At 41.0% G+C, this 16,245-nt stretch overlaps 1 protein-coding gene across 7 annotated transcripts in view; it reads left to right on the top strand.

The window, feature by feature from the left end:
* The window catches only part of DET1 (DET1 partner of COP1 E3 ubiquitin ligase), an 80,472-nt gene extending 73,368 nt beyond the window's left edge, over window positions 1-7,104 (top strand). For all 7 annotated transcript variants that reach the window (XM_056571912.1, XM_056571905.1, XM_056571911.1 and 4 more), the window contains one exon: window positions 6,393-7,104. In XM_056571912.1, coding sequence (XP_056427887.1) covers window positions 6,393-6,582 — 190 coding nt within the window. In that variant the 3' untranslated portion in view covers window positions 6,583-7,104. The remainder of the gene's footprint in view (window positions 1-6,392) is intronic.
* The last annotated feature ends 9,141 nt before the right edge of the window (window positions 7,105-16,245 follow it).

The following is a 16,245-nucleotide window of genomic DNA, read 5'->3' as shown; positions in this document are numbered from 1 at the left end:
GACCCTGGGCTAACAGCGTGCGGCACCGATCGTTGTGCCGCGCTATGTTAATCCTTCAGACGCGGCAATCAAAGTTAACCGCCGCGTCTGAAAACGAAAGTAAATGCTTCCCGGCAGCTCAGTCGGGCTGATTGGGACATCGCGATAAAATCGCGATGTTCCGATCAGCTGGGACGCAGGTGGAGGTCTCCTTACCTGACTCTGCGGTGTCCGATCGTCAATTGATTGCTCCAAGCCTGAGCTACAGGCTTGAGCAATCAAGCCCCTATCTCACTGATCCCTGCAAAGCTATGGCTTTGCAGGGATCAGCATAGATCAGTGTGTGCAGTGCTTTAGCTCCCTATGGGAGCTATAGCACTGCAAAAAAAAGTGAAAAAAAAAGTTAACAAAGGTCATTTAACCCCTTCCCTAATAAAAGTTTGAATCACCCCCCTTTACCCATAAAAAAAAAAAAACCTGTGTAAATAAAAATTTACATATGTAGTATCGCCGCGTGTGTAAATGTCCAAACTATAAAATTAGATCATTAATTAAACCGCACGGTCAATGGCGTAAGCACACAAAAAATTCCAAAGTCCAAAATTGCGTATTTTTGGTCACTTATGTCTTAAAAAAATGAATAAAAAGCAATCAAAAAGTCCGATCAACACGAAAATGGTACCGATAAAAACTTCAGAATACGGCGCAAAAATTGAGCCCTCAAACCGGCCCGTACACAGAAAAATAAAAAAAGTTACAGGGGTAAGAAGATTACTATTTTAAACATAAAAATTTTCCTGCATGTAGTTATGATTTTTTTCAGAAGTGCTACAAAATCAAACCTATATAAGTAGGGTATAATTTTAACCGTATGGACCTACAGAATAAAGATAAGGTGTAATTTTGACCAATAAATGCACTGCGTAGAAATGGAAGCCCCCTAAAGTTACAAAATTAAATTTTTTCTTCAATTTTGTCGCACAATTATTATTTTTTTCCGTTTTGCTGTGGATTTTTTGGTAAAATGACTGATGTCACTGCAAAGTAGAATTGGTGGCGCAAAAAATAAGCCATTATATGGATTTTTAGGTGCAAAGTTGAAAGCGTTATGATTTTTAGAAGGTGATGAGGAAAACATGAAAATGCAAAAACGGAAAAACGCTGAGTCGTTAAGGGGTTAACTTTCTGGCACCAGTTGATTGAAAAAAAAAAAAGGTTTTCCACTGGAGTACCCCTTTAACCTCTTAAGGACGTAGGGCGTACCTGTACACCCTATGCCGGGTCCCGGTATTTAAAATGGGGTCACGCCTTGACCCTGCGTCATATCGGGTCGGTCCTGGCGACTAATGATAGCCAGGACCCTGGGCTAATGGAATGCAACACTGATCGTTGTGCCATGCACTATTAACCCTTTAGACGCGGCGATAACAGTTGATAGCCGCATCTAAAATGAAAGTGAAATCTTCCCGGCAGCTCAGTCGCGCTGATCGGGATTATCGCGATGTACCGATCAGCTAGGACTGAAGCGGAGGTCCCCTTACCTTGCTCCGTCGCGTCTAATCAGTGTTTGATTGTTCAAAGCCTGAGATACAGGCTTGAGCAATTGACCGCCTAAAACACTGTTCCATGCAAAGCTATGACTTTGCAGGGATCAGTGTAAAAGATCAGTGTGTGCAGTGTTATAAGCCCCCTATGGGAGCTATAACACTGCAAAGTCCAAAATAGAGTATTTTTGGTCACTTTTTATATCATGAAAAAATGAATAAAAAGCAATCAAAAAGTCTGATCAATACAAAACTGGTACGGATAGAAACTTCAGTTTATGTGCAATAAATGAGCCCTCATACTGGCCCGTACGCGGAAAAATAAAAGTTATAGGGGTCAGAAGATGAGCATTTTTAAAATATAAATTTTTTCCTGCATGTAGTTATGATTTTTTTCAGAAGTACGACAAAATCAAACCTATATAAGTAGGGTATCTTTTTAACCGTTTGGACCTACAGAATAATAAGGTGTCATTTTTACCGAAAAATGTACTGCATAGAAACAGAAGCCCCCAAAAGTTACAAAATGGCATTTTTTCTTCAGTTTTGTTGCACAATGATTTTTTTTCCTGTTTTGCCGTGGATTTTTTGGTAAAATGACTGTCATTGCAAAGAAGAATTGGTGGCGCAAAAAATAAGCCATCATATGGAATTTTATGTGCAAAATTTAAAGCGTTATGATTTTTAGGTGATGAGGAAAAAATTAAAATGCAAAAATGGAAAAACCCTGCGTCCTTAAGGGGTTAAGGACCAGACAATTTTATTTTTGCATTTTCGTTTTTTCCTCCTCGTCTTCTAAAAATTGTAACACTTTTATATTTTCATCCACAGACTAGTATGAGGGCTTGTTTTTTTTTTGCATGACCAGTTGTCCTGCGTAATTACATCACTCATTTTACCATAAAAAAGTATGGCGCAACCAAAAAAATGCTATTTGTGTGGGAAAATTGAATAGAAAACCGCAATTTTGAAAATTTTGTAAGGTTTCGTTTTCACGCCGTACAATTTACGGTAAAAAGGACGTGTTCTTTATTCTGTGGTTCAATACGATTAAAATGATACCCATGCTTATATACTTTTCTATTATCATTGCGCTTAAAAAAATCTTTAAAACTTTTTAACCAAATTAGTATGTTTAAAATCCTGTTTTGACGACCTATAACTTTTTCATTTTTCAGTATAAGCAGCGGTATGAGGGCTAATTTTTTGCGCCATGATCTGTACTTTTTATTGATACCACATTTGCGTTTATAAAACTTTTATTCATTTTTTTTTTTAATAAAATGTGACAAAAAAGCAGCAATTTTGCGTTTTTTTATTTTTTACGTTCCCACCGTTCACCGTACGGGATCAATAACATTAATATTTACGCATGTGGCGATACCAAATATGTGTATAATTAAAAAAAAATTTTTTTTTACACTTTATGGGGTTAAAATGGGAAAAGGGGCATTTTACATTTTTTATTGGGGGAGGGGATTTTTCCAATTTTATTTACTTTTTTTACTTTCATTTTTACACTTTAATAGTCCTCATAGGGGACTATTAGAGATGAGCAAACTTACAGTAAATTCGATTCGTCACGAACTTCTCGGCTCGGCAGTTGATTACTTATCCTGCATAAATGAATTCAGCTTTCAGGTGCTCCGGTGGGCTGGAAAAGGTGGATACAGTCCTAGGAAAGAGTCTCCTAGGACTGTATCCACCTTTTCCAGCCCAAGGGAGCACCTGAAAGCTGAACTAATTTATGCAGGATAAGTCATCAACTGCCGACCCGAAAAGTTTGTGACGAATCGAGTTTACTGTAAGTTCGCTCATCTCTAGGGACTATCTATAGCAATCCATTGATTGCTAATACTGTTCAGTGCTATGCATAGGGCACAGCACTGATTAGTATTATTGGTGATCTTCTGCTCTGGTTTGCTCGATCTCAGACCAGAACAGAAGACCCCAGGCGACGGCTGGAGCAAGGCGAGGGGACCTCCGGCCACCATGCTGGATAATCGGATCGCCGCGGCAGCGCTGCGGGCGATCCGATCATCCATTTAAAGTATCGCACTGCCGCATATGCTGTGAACTGTATTGATCACGGCATCTGAGGGATTAATGGCGGATATCCATGTGATCGCGGATGTCCCCCCATTACCGGCGGGTCCCTGCCGCGTATGACGCGTGCAAGACCTGCCGCGCATGATGCGGGGCCCCCCCGCGATCTCCCGAACGGAGCCCCAGCTCCCTGCATGTAACGCGCTGCTTTTGGCAATCTCCGACTTTGTCATAGAACTGTATGGAGGGGTCGTGTCGGCCGCAGTTGTGTTCTGTGGTCGAAAATGCTCGTTTCATGCAGGGAGCCAGGGCTCCGTTCGGGAGATCGTGTGGGGCCCCAGCGGTCTGAACCCCTGCGATCCTACACTTATCCCCTATCCTTAGGATAAGGGATAATTTTTACATCCTGGAGTTCTCCGTTAAGATATAAAAACTTATCTGTGATTGATTGTTGCAAATCCTTCCATGGTTTATCTTGGACAGATTGATAAATGTGGGCTAAAATGCTACCTCCTTGGTGGTTTGTTGTGATGGATGGGTGATAGCATTAATATTAGTATCCCAAGTGGTCTAAGGCAGTTAAGGGGTAATGTCTACTTTCCTGGTGGTCTTCAAACCATGCAGGGTCCCTTTAAAAAAAACTTGTGTATGTCACTTATTTCCATGTGGTAATGCTTTCCCTGGTGGTCTAGGGTAGTTTTAAATGGTTAATGCACACTTACCTAGTGGTCTAGATACTCAGCAGTTGCTATGTTGTACCCTGGGTGAGTAACATGCTGAGTACTAATTCTTCATGCCTGGATTTCTATGTTCTGGACTTGGCACATTATATTGTACAGCCTATTTTATGAAGGAGAATGCCAGAAGAAACAGCATTGGTTTTAGGTCATCATTATTTCAGGTGAGACATTCTATAAGGCAGACGTTCATATACAAAAACAGTTGTGATTAGAAAGATCTGTCGGTCCTATGAATGTTCATTTTGTAGTCCTATCTGATAATCTTTCACTAACAAAATAGTTCCCGAGCTGCTGTCTTTTTAATAAAGATTTACCATGCTTGCTCCTCAAAACAAGTAGCATCTGTACAACTAGAATCCTTTTTATCTGCCAAAAGTGGGATTTCTTTCTTTATTCTAAAACGAGAACAAGCTCACTAGCAAGAAAACCTTGATATTTCGCTATCCAGACTGTTGCCCCCCTCACCATTGTGTCTGTGTTCCTAATTATCAGAATATTCTATTAAGTTATCACACAGATGCAACATTATATGACACAAATGAAAAAGGGATGTAATCCACTTTTACAGTGGTAGTAATACACCAAAATACCCCTGTCACTCCTGTATGGCTCCTTCACCCGCTATTGTCTTCTCGTGAATACAAGGAAACACTGGTTACCATGGAAACATTTGCTTTTATGGTACTTATGGTGAATAGGCTACACTTCACGCCTTTCTCTCTCATCTACACAGAAACCTACTTCTAGCCAAGCCTTGCCCATCTGCTCGAATCCTGTAATACACATAGGGAAAAAGATGAAATTATTGCAATATAGTAGTATAATCGTCGAAGGAATGTAAATAGGTATGAATGCCATGTGACTTGGGGTACTTGCCTCTTATTGTCATTTCCTTTATTTCGGTTGATGCTTTCCTTCTTTCCATTATAAAGTCTTATTGATTCTTTCAAGATGTTTGAACATTTTTCAGAGTTTTAGATTTTTCTTGTAATACAATAATATTTTGTGATGTGTCTATGACACAACGTAATACATTTTATAAATCTAGAAGGCTGTGTTGCAATTTTTTTTATTCATGATAAACAATATTCTGCAATGTTTTGTTGAGAGATGGACATAGACGTCATAAAAATGCTATTTTTTGAGGTGCAGTAACAGTAATGGCTGCTAAAAATCTGTCTTTAGCAACAAAAGATTATAATGCTTTTAAGCTTCAATGTGCCCCACTATATATTTAACTTCACACCTATTATCACAGATTTTCTGTCATTTTTATTTTTCTAAGACAAAAGCAACAGATCCTGTTTATGTAGATAGATCTTTACCTTCCAGAACTTTACTTGTTACCTGCATAGTCAAATGGAGAACTATTATCATTGCCTGTTCTGTAATTCAAGACGCTGCATTGTTTTAGTTGTCTTGAATATCCAACGGTTGCCCAGAGCAATTTCTATGCTTTATTCTTTATTATCCTTTTCTGCTCAACCTAGTAATTTTGTTGTTCATCTCTAAAACAGCTATTTTATCACAGCACTAAACTAATTTGTGACAGTAAGTGTCTTTTTATCTGTTAATTCCACATCCTTTAGCTGTGGTATTCCTGTCCTAATTATTTGTGGCAGATCAACAGGATATGCCTTTAACACCTGATAGGTGTGGGTCCCACCTCTGGCATGCTGTTGTGGTGAGGGTGTTTGAAGGGCAGATGGTATTAACCCTTAGTGTTTGTGACACCAGGGTGTGATTATCCTCTACACCACCTGAGGTATGGCCGCTGGTTCCTGGGCCAGGCGCGGGGTAAATAATCACTCCGATGCAAGGTTACAGAACAGTGGCACTTTGTTGAGGCAGACAGGATGTTAAAGTCTTTACAGCTCAGTTTAGCCCCAAAGAGATGCTCAAATTGTGAAAAAGCCTGGTGCATTGGTTGTGGCATCACTTGAGATCCGTTTTTTGCACAAACAAACTGATCCTTATGAAACAGATATATATGTAAACCAGTCCTTAGTAGTAATTGTTACGTTTAGCTGTGTTGTGTTCAGAGCAAAACTTTTGTGTTTAATTCTTTTTATTCTTTTCATAGGTTCTATGCAAGAGATTCTGGACTTTTAAAGTTTAAAATCCAAGCTGGCCTTCTCGGACGACCTATCAACCACACTGTGCGTAGGCTTGTGGCCTTCACGTTTCATCCATTTGAACCTTTTGCAATTTCTGTGCAGAGGACTAATGCAGAATATGTGGTGAACTTTCACATGAGACACATCTGTACATAGAAGGAATTCATAGATGTAACCAGCTGCCTTAATCTCCTCCATTTGTTTTTATACCAAATCAGAATGTTCACCTCAAAATCTCACCATACAAATTATGAATAAAATACAGGATGTCAAAATCCTATACACCAATATGTTGAATGTTGGTGACAAAGTTCACCAGAACCTCTTTTTTGCATTGGGATCCTCCACAATAAGGAAATCTACCTCTTCTACCACTCCATGAAGTCATCTTTTGTCTAATATGTCAGCAGAAGTGGCTAGATCACTTTGTTTGACCTTCCAGTGTATCGCCAAATAAAATTATCTATTATTATAAATTTAGCCATTGCGTTACTTAGAGGGGGTTTGCTTATTTTTCCGTTTTTTGAGCAATTGCCAAAGAATTAGAATAAATAGAAATCTGGAATATAAAAAGAGGACTCCTTCCTGCTGGGTCCACTCCATGTTTGGCTCAAAAATTGCATTAAACTTTTCCACACAAAACTGTATGAAATCCCTCTTAGGGGGGGGCATCTGAAGCTTTTCTTTTTTTTTTTTTTTTTTTTTTTTTTTTTTTTTTTTTACGCTAAGGATGCACCGAACGCAGTCACAGAGTGAGCTCCCAGCTGCGGTCAGTAAGCTGTGTGTGTCCACTTGTAGTGGCAGGCTTCCTGCTGTATGTAGAAATCCGCCACTACAAGCAGACACACAGACCTAGCCAGCCGCAGACATAAGCTCGCTCTGCAGGCCCTCTGTTACTGCCATCAGAACATCCGCAGCATGAAATATGCTGCAGATGTGTCCCGTGTGACCCTGCCCTTAATAGAGGTTTTGGGAATACTCATTGATGGCCTATCTTAGTGGTCTTTAAACTCTGGACCTCCAGCTGTTACAAAAAATACAACTCTTAGCATGCTTTCACAGCCAAAAACCGTCCGATGAGCATGCTGGGAGTTGTAGCTTTGCAACATCTGGAGGTGGCCTATTTATTCAAGTAAAAAGGGCTGAGCTGCAGAACCTTTTTGAGCACTTGACCCTCTTCCTTCTCAGGCCATGTTCACACTACGGAATTCTCGTGGAATTCCACGAGCGGAATTCCGTGGTGTGAACTTAACATTAGTGTGAATGGGTCTCCGCGGCGGACAATTCCGCCGCTGAAATTGTTCTGCGCAAAGAAAGAACATGTTCATTCTTTGCGCGGATTCCGTGAGCACTGCATAGCCATCAATGGTTACTGCTCAGTGCTCCGCGGCCCTAGTGGCCACCAGGCGGAATCTCCGCTCGCGGAATTCAGCCGCGAGAATTCCGTAGTGTGAACGGGGCCTCATAGTAGGGACATCAATGTGTTTTCCTAAAAGATCACTTTAATAAATTATACATGTGATAAAGTTGTATCAGAATTAAAACCTAGCTTGTGCATTATAAAATATACTACTAAAATTATCTCTTATTAATGACAAATGTATTCTAAATGTAAAGGATTTTGAGTGCAAAGGGGTTTTGAGTGCAATCTGACAACATTTAAGGCAAATGTCAGTGTGCTAACAATGTTGTTAGATTATAATAATAATAATCTGATAATTATAGTCTTTCAGGATTTATCAGAAGCCCATATAGAGCAATGGGTGCTATGTGTCTGCAATACTGCTACCCAGTCTGCCGATCGGGTGAGAACTCACTGTTTCCTCCATCCTTCTAAATGTGTTGTGTTATGGGCATTGTAGTGTGAAAGAATCGCCTGCCGTGGCATGCCTGTAAAGCAGGAAGGTTTTATTGGGCAAATTTATATGGGTAAGAAATTCTACTTACCTGCACCCCCCTTTTGACAGATCTTTCTAAGCAAATGGTGTCCACCACATTGTTTTTAAATCATACTATTGTTTTTAAAACACTCTTTTGGAGAATATGTAGGTTTACAATGTCTGCAGTATTTGTAGATGGCCCACTTCCGCAACTCATGGAAATGTGTGGTATCTGTCTCCTATGGGCAATAAGCCTGTTTAGTTTTACAAGAATGGACAGAGGTGTGCCAGTATGTAAATGGCATAAAACACAAAAGCTTTATATTTTGGAAAAGGATAATTGTGATTCGAGTTTGGATACTTCTCATTCTGTTTCTTACACTGACAGGCTCTTCTAACACCTGCATATTTTTCACAGCAAGAATACTGGAATCAGCAGACTTACCTTTTTACTGTCAAAAATACTGAAACTTCAATTACATCCCATTAAAGTCTGTCTATATCATATTTTACTTGCACCTTCTTTTACGATCAGCAAGAGGAGAATCCTAATAAAGGGGATTTAGTCACTCAAACAAAACAGCTTTTTTTTTTTTCCCCCGACAGCATTTCCAATGGTAAATGTAATACTGTAGATTTTAAATACATTGGAGCTTTATCAAAACCTGTCCAGAGGAAAAGTTGCTGAGTTGCCCATAGCAACCAATCGGATTGCTTATTTCATTTTTCAGAGGCCTTTTCAAAAATGAAACAAACGATCTGGTTGCTATGGGCAACTCAGCAAATTTTCCTCTGCACAGGTTTTGATAAATCTCCCCCATTCCTACTTACATATTTTGCACCAAAATCCTCAACCACACTGATTTGGTGTGGATTTGCCGCCGCAGATTTTGGCAGATATAAATGTAATATTTCAGCATTTCTGCAACAAAATACATGACAATATGTATCGTAATGGGTTTGCTGCAGACCATTTCTCTGCTGCTTCCCCATTTCTCATCCATAGGGAAAATATGCATCATATCTGAAACATATCAATTTCTGTGCAGAATCCACTGAGATTTTTTTTAAGTAAGATTTGAAGGACTGGTACTGTACCATTCTGCAAGTTTTCTTCAAGCAAATCTGTTACAGAAAGTTTGTAGCATATGCATCTTCATGCAGAATTCAGTACATAAATTCTGCCATGTGCAACCGGCCAAAGGGTTCCAGAGTGGTTTGCCAAGGCTTAAAGAGGAAATATGGCCTTCGGATGGTAATTGTCTTCCATGTATAGCTTCCACAAAAACAAATAACCCTCTAAATGTAAGTTTTAAAAAATTGTAATATTGGGCCAAATTAATTAAAACTGTCCAGAAGACAGTTTTTGTTTTTAATAGTTATCAGAGCTCAACTTTTTGTAAATCAAGGAGAAGTTTTGAATTCGGGTAGAAAAACAGACATGGTGCACATCTACAATCTTGTATAATGATCTGATTGCTTCTCAGCATAATATCAAAAACTAACAGGTTGTTAGTATACATTTTTGATCAAAAAGTACAAGCCCACTCGCCACGTCAAGGCCACCTATCCAGAGTGGGTCCCTAACGTCCCTAGCATAAAATGGCGCAGCACCGGGCGGCGACCACCATCGCCGCGACGCCAATGCCCACAGGGGAGAACGACACACCGGCAGAGTGGCCCCAATGCCACTCAAACCAGTCCATTTATGGGCCGCACCCCCCCCCCCCGCAGACACGGCGCCACGGCATCAACGGACACCGCACAGCATGACACCAAGGAGAAGTTTTATTGAATTGTATCATAAATATAACCTGGCTTCTTGATTTACACCGATTCACAGGATTACGTAATAACTATGGTTTGTGGAGTATAGATAACATGTCAGCAGTCTTAGACCATACACATGTTAACTCTAGAAGTGGTGAGTCTCCATTTAGCATAATGGATGTGCTCAATATAAACACTTTTTTATTTTTATATTTAGAGCATTGTTTGTTTTTGCAGTGGATAACTATGTTTTATTATAAAACAAGTGCTAATACTAGGTGATCAGTTCTATTCAACATGTCAACATAGGATCGCTCATTTGGCTATTGTGTGAGAGAAGTAAAAAAAAAAAAAAAAAAAAACTTTGGTAATTATGAAAGGTTGTTGAAGTTCATGAATTCTTAGACAAGTTAAGAACCATCTAATAGTCACAATAGACAATCAGAAACGCTCACTTCTGTCATACCTTGTGCCGCCTGCAGCGATTATGCCTTTTTCTATGACCGGTCAAATAGAGATTCTTCTTTATGCCAGACTCTTCTGCTTTGTATTACATTTGGAATGCAATATGTAAAGATTATAGGCTCTAATGTAATCTTTGCTGAATCCAAGGACCTCTGTGAAGAACACAATAGTAACACGATAGTAAACCAATTATCACTCTAACCTGCCTTTGTATTTTTCCCCTTAGAGTGCTATTGAAGGCCTCAAAAACCATGTAAAACTGAAATGGATAAACCATGAATAAATGTGGGGAAACCTTGTGACCTTTTGTGTTTGACAATGCTGTAAAACTAAATGCAAAAGTCTCTTTAAATCACAAATATACACTGCTCAAAAAATAAAGGGAACACTAAGATAACACATCATTTTGCAGGGTTCTGGCAGTGCTCCTCCTGCTCTTCCTTAGACAAAGGCAGGGGTAGCGGTCCTGCTGTTGGGTTGTTGCTCTCCTACGGCCTCCTCCACATCTCATGATGTACTGGCCTGTCTCCTGGTAGCGCCTCCATGCTCTGGACACTACGCTGACAGACACAGCAAACCTTCTTGCTACAGCTCGCATTGATGCGCCATCCTGGATGAGCTGCACTACCTGAGCCACTTGTGTGGGTTGTAGACTCCTTCTCATGCTACCACTAGAGTGAAAGCACCTCCAGCATTCAAAAGTGACCAAAACATCAGCCAGGAAGCATATGAACTGAGAAGTGGTCTGTGGTCACCACCTGCAGTACCATTCCTTTATTAGGGGTGTCTTGCTAATTGCCTATAATTCCCACCTGTTGTCTGTTCCATTTGCACAACACCATGTGAAATTGATTGTCAATCAGTGTTGCTTCCTGAGTGGACAGTGTGATTTCACAGAAATGTGATTGACTTGGAGTTACATTGTGTTGTTTAAGTGTTCCCTTTATTTTTTTGAGCAGTGTATTTAGGACTTAGGAGAAATCCATTTTCTGTAAAGCATCTCCTATAAAGATCCTCATTTCATGTCAGACCTTGCAACCTCAAGGTTTAACGGGAACTCTGTCTCTATGCAGCAAGTCTTTTGTCTTCTGAAGGTGAAATCTCTGTGTGGGCGTAATGAAGCCAAACACATATTTTATGGAAAAAGGCATTTTTCATGTAAGCCTTTAAAGATCATATTTTCTAGCTTGATCATTTTGTCTGTATGCATTTTTAAAGACTTTATTCTCTTGTAAGCAGGAAGCAAATGTTTTTAATTGTACAATTTTGTATGCCAAAGGGGGTACATTGAAGCCTCTCCATAAGACCACCTCTTTGAGAAGACCACACGGTACCTAGACCATATTTTCTGTGATACATTTTTTAGTTTCACATTTATAATGCATTCTTTGAGAAGACCACCCCAACCTAGAACACCACATTTTTGTGTAATTTTGGATGGTCTTCTCAAAAAGGGTTCACTGTACTTTTAATGTGTTCTGTCGGATGACCATATTTTACTAATGTATTTTTTGTATACATGTGTAAAGATAGCAAAATATTTGTTTTAATTTAAATAAAGTTTTATTTTTTTTTTTTTTTTTTTACACGTTTCCTGTTTCTTTTATTGTTTTCACCTAATTGTTTGTTTATCAATTACTTAATTTGTTTTTTCCCAACCAGTTTACCTACATTTCCCAGGATGGTTAGGAAACACTGTCTTAAATGGGCACTGTCATTTTGAAAAACTTTTGACATGTTCTAGCGACATATCAAAAGTTTGGATCGGCGGGGGGTCTGAGTGTTCAGACCTTCAGTGATAAGGAGAACGAGCAGAGAAGGGTGGGCACGTAGTGCATTCTCACTGCTCTGTGTCACGTGATCGAGACAAACTTGCATTGTAAGTCTATGGGCAAGTCTTAATCTTGTGATATAGAGCAGAGAGAGGAGCATGAGGTAGCGCATACTTTTCCCAGCTTGGTTTTCTGATCGGCGAAGGTCTGAACCCTCAGACCCCCACCAATCCAGACTTTTGACATGTCCCTAGGTCATGTCAAGAGTTTTTCTAAATATAAAAATGTGTATGTTTCTCTCCCTGCAGCTATTGCCTGTGTGTCTCTGTAAAGAGACCAAATACAGGAAGTTTGGGTGGACAAGCAGGGCTCTGTGACATGCTTCCGGCTCACACATCAGGATGACTTCCTGTATTTGGTCTCCTCATAGAAACACACAGGGAATAGCTGCATGAACAACATTTTTTTTTACCAAAAAATATACACTTTTTTTTAACCATTGTATATTACAAATATACATATACAGTAACTGTATTATCTGCACTATATAAAGTTTTTGAACAAAATCAAAATAGAGAAGATTCATCAGAACAGGTGGCAAATTGAAAATAGATGGCACCTATGGGAACCAATTAGATGTCTTTAGAATGGCCCTAGATCTTATTTGTTGATTTAGGACATTGCACCATGTTTTCCTTTATCACCAATTTTAGTAAATCTCCCCAATTTTCACAGCAGAGTTACATAATTACCTGAAGCAGATTATGTAGGTGTGAATGAGCCATTAAAGGAGTATCATAGGGAAAAATGTATCCCTATCCAAAGAATGGTTAATGAGGGCTTGTGGTGGAGCTTTTTTTGAAATAAAAGTTTTAAAGTTTTTTTTTTTTTTTTTTATTTAGATATACTTTACAGGCTTAGTAGTGGAAGCGGTCTTATACATAGAGTCCATTACTAAGCCAGGGCTTAGTGTTAGCCCCAATTACAGCTAGTGCTAACCCCCAATTATTACCCAGATACCCACTGCCACAGGGGTGCCAGGAAGAGCTGGTACCAATAGGCCTGAAACGTCAAAAATGGCGCTCCAAGCCTAGGCGCTAACAGCCTGGCATTACTTGGGCTGGGGAGGGCCAGTAACAATGGTCCTCATCCACCATAGTAACAACAGGATGTTGCTGCTGGGTTGGTATTTGGCTGAGAATGAAAATTGGTTAGTAAATTTATGGTACTCTCCCCTGAGGAGAGCGTCCATGAAGCAAAGTTTCCAAACAGGGAGCCTCCAGTTGTTACTAAACTACAACCCCCATCATTTTGAGATAGCCCTTGGCTGTCTGGGAATTATGGGAGTTCTAATTTAGCAACAGCTGGAGGCACCCTGTTCCAAAGATACAACTCCCATAATGGAAGCTGTAGTTTCCCAAGAGCTGGAGGCACCCTGGTGCAAGCTTCTCCCCAGCCACCCGACCACATTTACCACCCGGCCGCTAGATGTTGCAAGACTACAACTCCCAGCATGCCCTTACAGTGAGGACATGCTGGGAGTTGTAGTTGCAACAACTAGCGGGCAGGTGGGGTGTTAGATGCTGGCAGATGGCCGGGAAGCTGAGCCGGCTGGCTCACAGGAATATGAAACTACAGAACTGTCATTTCATATTTCTGTCAGCCCGCCGGCTCCGCTCCCCGGCCACCAGCCTGCATCTACAACCCCATCTGCCCGCTAGCTGTTGCAACTACAACTCCCAGCATGTCCTCACTGTAAGGGCATGCTGGGAGTTGTAATCCTGCAATAACTAGCGGGTGGGTGGTAGATGTGGGGCGGTGGCTGGAGAGCTGAGACTTTTTGTGCAACTTTTAACCTTTTCAGGTCGTAGGGCGTATGAAATACATGAGATTTTCAGACATGCAATTTTCTGCTATTCAGGGCTGATTGGGTCTCTGGTGACCCGATCGCCCGGAAAATAGGGATGATCGGAGCTGTCAGTGACAGCCCCGATCATCCTTAGGTAAAGGAGCGAGATTGCAGGGCAGGACAGGGGGTTGCCATGGAAACCCCCAGCTCTGCCCACCCCTGGATGTCGGGCAGAACGGGGTGAGAAGATGGTGGCCGGTACCTGACGAGAAGATGCGATGGGGCCCTGCGATCATATGTGGAGATCAGCGGCGCAGGTAGGGAGATGGGGGGGGGGGGGGGGCAGGAGGAAGGAGTCAGTAAAGCGATCTTTACTGCTACCCTTCTAGTGGTTGCCAAACTGCAACTGGGAGTTGTAATTTTGCAACATCTGGAGGGTCACAGTTTGGGGACCATTATTACAGTGGTGCCCAAACGGTGGCCCTCCAGATGTTGCCAAACTACAACTCTCAGCATGCCTAGACTACCCAGGCATGCTGGGAGTTGTAGTTCTGTAACATCTGTCCCTTCAGATTTTGCAATTTTAGAAAATTGCTTCTATACTTTGAAGCCCTCTAATTTTTTCAAAAAGTTAAAATATGTCCATTTTATGATGCCAACATAAAGTAGACATATTGGGGGACTTGTCGCTGAAAAGTCGCTTTTGATAAATTCAGCACCAATGCATTTTCCAATGCATTTCCGTCTAAAATAGACTTGCATGCACCATGTTCTAAAAATCCTCTAGAGCAAAAGTCGTGTGAAAAGTCGCACATATTTAGACTGCGACTTTCTGTGCAACAAATTTAGACAGGAAAAATCAGTCTAAATCCTTTGATAAATATCCCCCATTGTATTTGTGAATCAATATAAATGTTTTGTAATATCCATTTTCCTTACAAGCAGAGAGCTTCAAATGCAATCTTTTCATGAAATGTTGGGATTTTTCACCAAGAAAGGATGCAAGTAGCGTTGAAAATTTAACACTAAAATAAAGTAGAATATGTCACGAAAAAACTATCTCCGAATCAGAATAATCGGTAAAAGCATCTTAGAGTTATTAATGCATAAAGTGACAGTGGTCAGTATTGCGAAAAAGGGCTGCGTCCTTAAGGTGAAAATGAGCTGCGTCCTTAAGGGGTTAAAGTGCTCTCCACAGGCAGTTTAGAAAGTCGGGTCTAACCTGACTGTGACTTGCAACTTTTTAAGTGTGGGTTGCGACTTTTTTTGTTACTTTCCCACAGGAAAGTCACAATGCTAAATCCCTTACCACTGCATCCGCATTTGGAGATTTTACTGTGAAAAGTTGCATGTTTTTACTGCCAAAAAAAATCTAAATCATTTGATAAATTCACCCTTTTATACTGTGGAGAGTGAGTCTGTGCATGGACTTCAGTAACACAGTTTTACCAGTAAAATGTGTATACTGATTGATTGTAACATAGGTGACATGGTTGGCAGTGTCGGCTGCATTGTATATTGAAACCTGAGACCATTGAGGACCCTTGACGTACGCCTATGTCATGATACCCTGGTACTTAAGGACCCATGAAGTAGGCGTACGTCATGGAGAATTCCGGCCCCTGCCGGGCGGGGATCGGACGGGGATGCCTGCTGAAATCATTCAGCAGTCATCCCGTGCAGACGCCCAGTGGGGTCATCAGACCCCCCCCCCCCCCCCACTTATGTCGGCGATCGCGGCAAATCGCAAGTGAATTCACACTTGCGATTTGTGCAATTACGGGTCTATGGTGACCCGGAATATAAGGGGCATCGCGCTTGTCTAAGACACCCACGATCCCCCTGAAGGGATAGGAGTGAGGTGGCAGGGGTGCCACCCCTCCTATCCCTGCTATTGGTGGTCTAGACGCAACCACCAATAGCAGATCGGGGCAGGGGGGGGGTTAACTTTCATTTTCCCCGTCCTGCCCACTAACAATAGGCGGGGCAGGACGGGGAAATGATGGGGACCGGCGCCGAATATCCACTTACCCATCCGGGCGGGCGACTGAGATCGGCGGGCGTCGATGTCGTGCGGCTGGAT

This window comes from Hyla sarda, chromosome 4, assembly GCF_029499605.1.
Source record: "Hyla sarda isolate aHylSar1 chromosome 4, aHylSar1.hap1, whole genome shotgun sequence".
NCBI lineage: Eukaryota > Metazoa > Chordata > Amphibia > Anura > Hylidae > Hyla > Hyla sarda.
The sequence above is the reverse complement of the archived record's forward strand: the minus strand, read 5'-3'. Positions and strand labels throughout refer to the sequence as shown.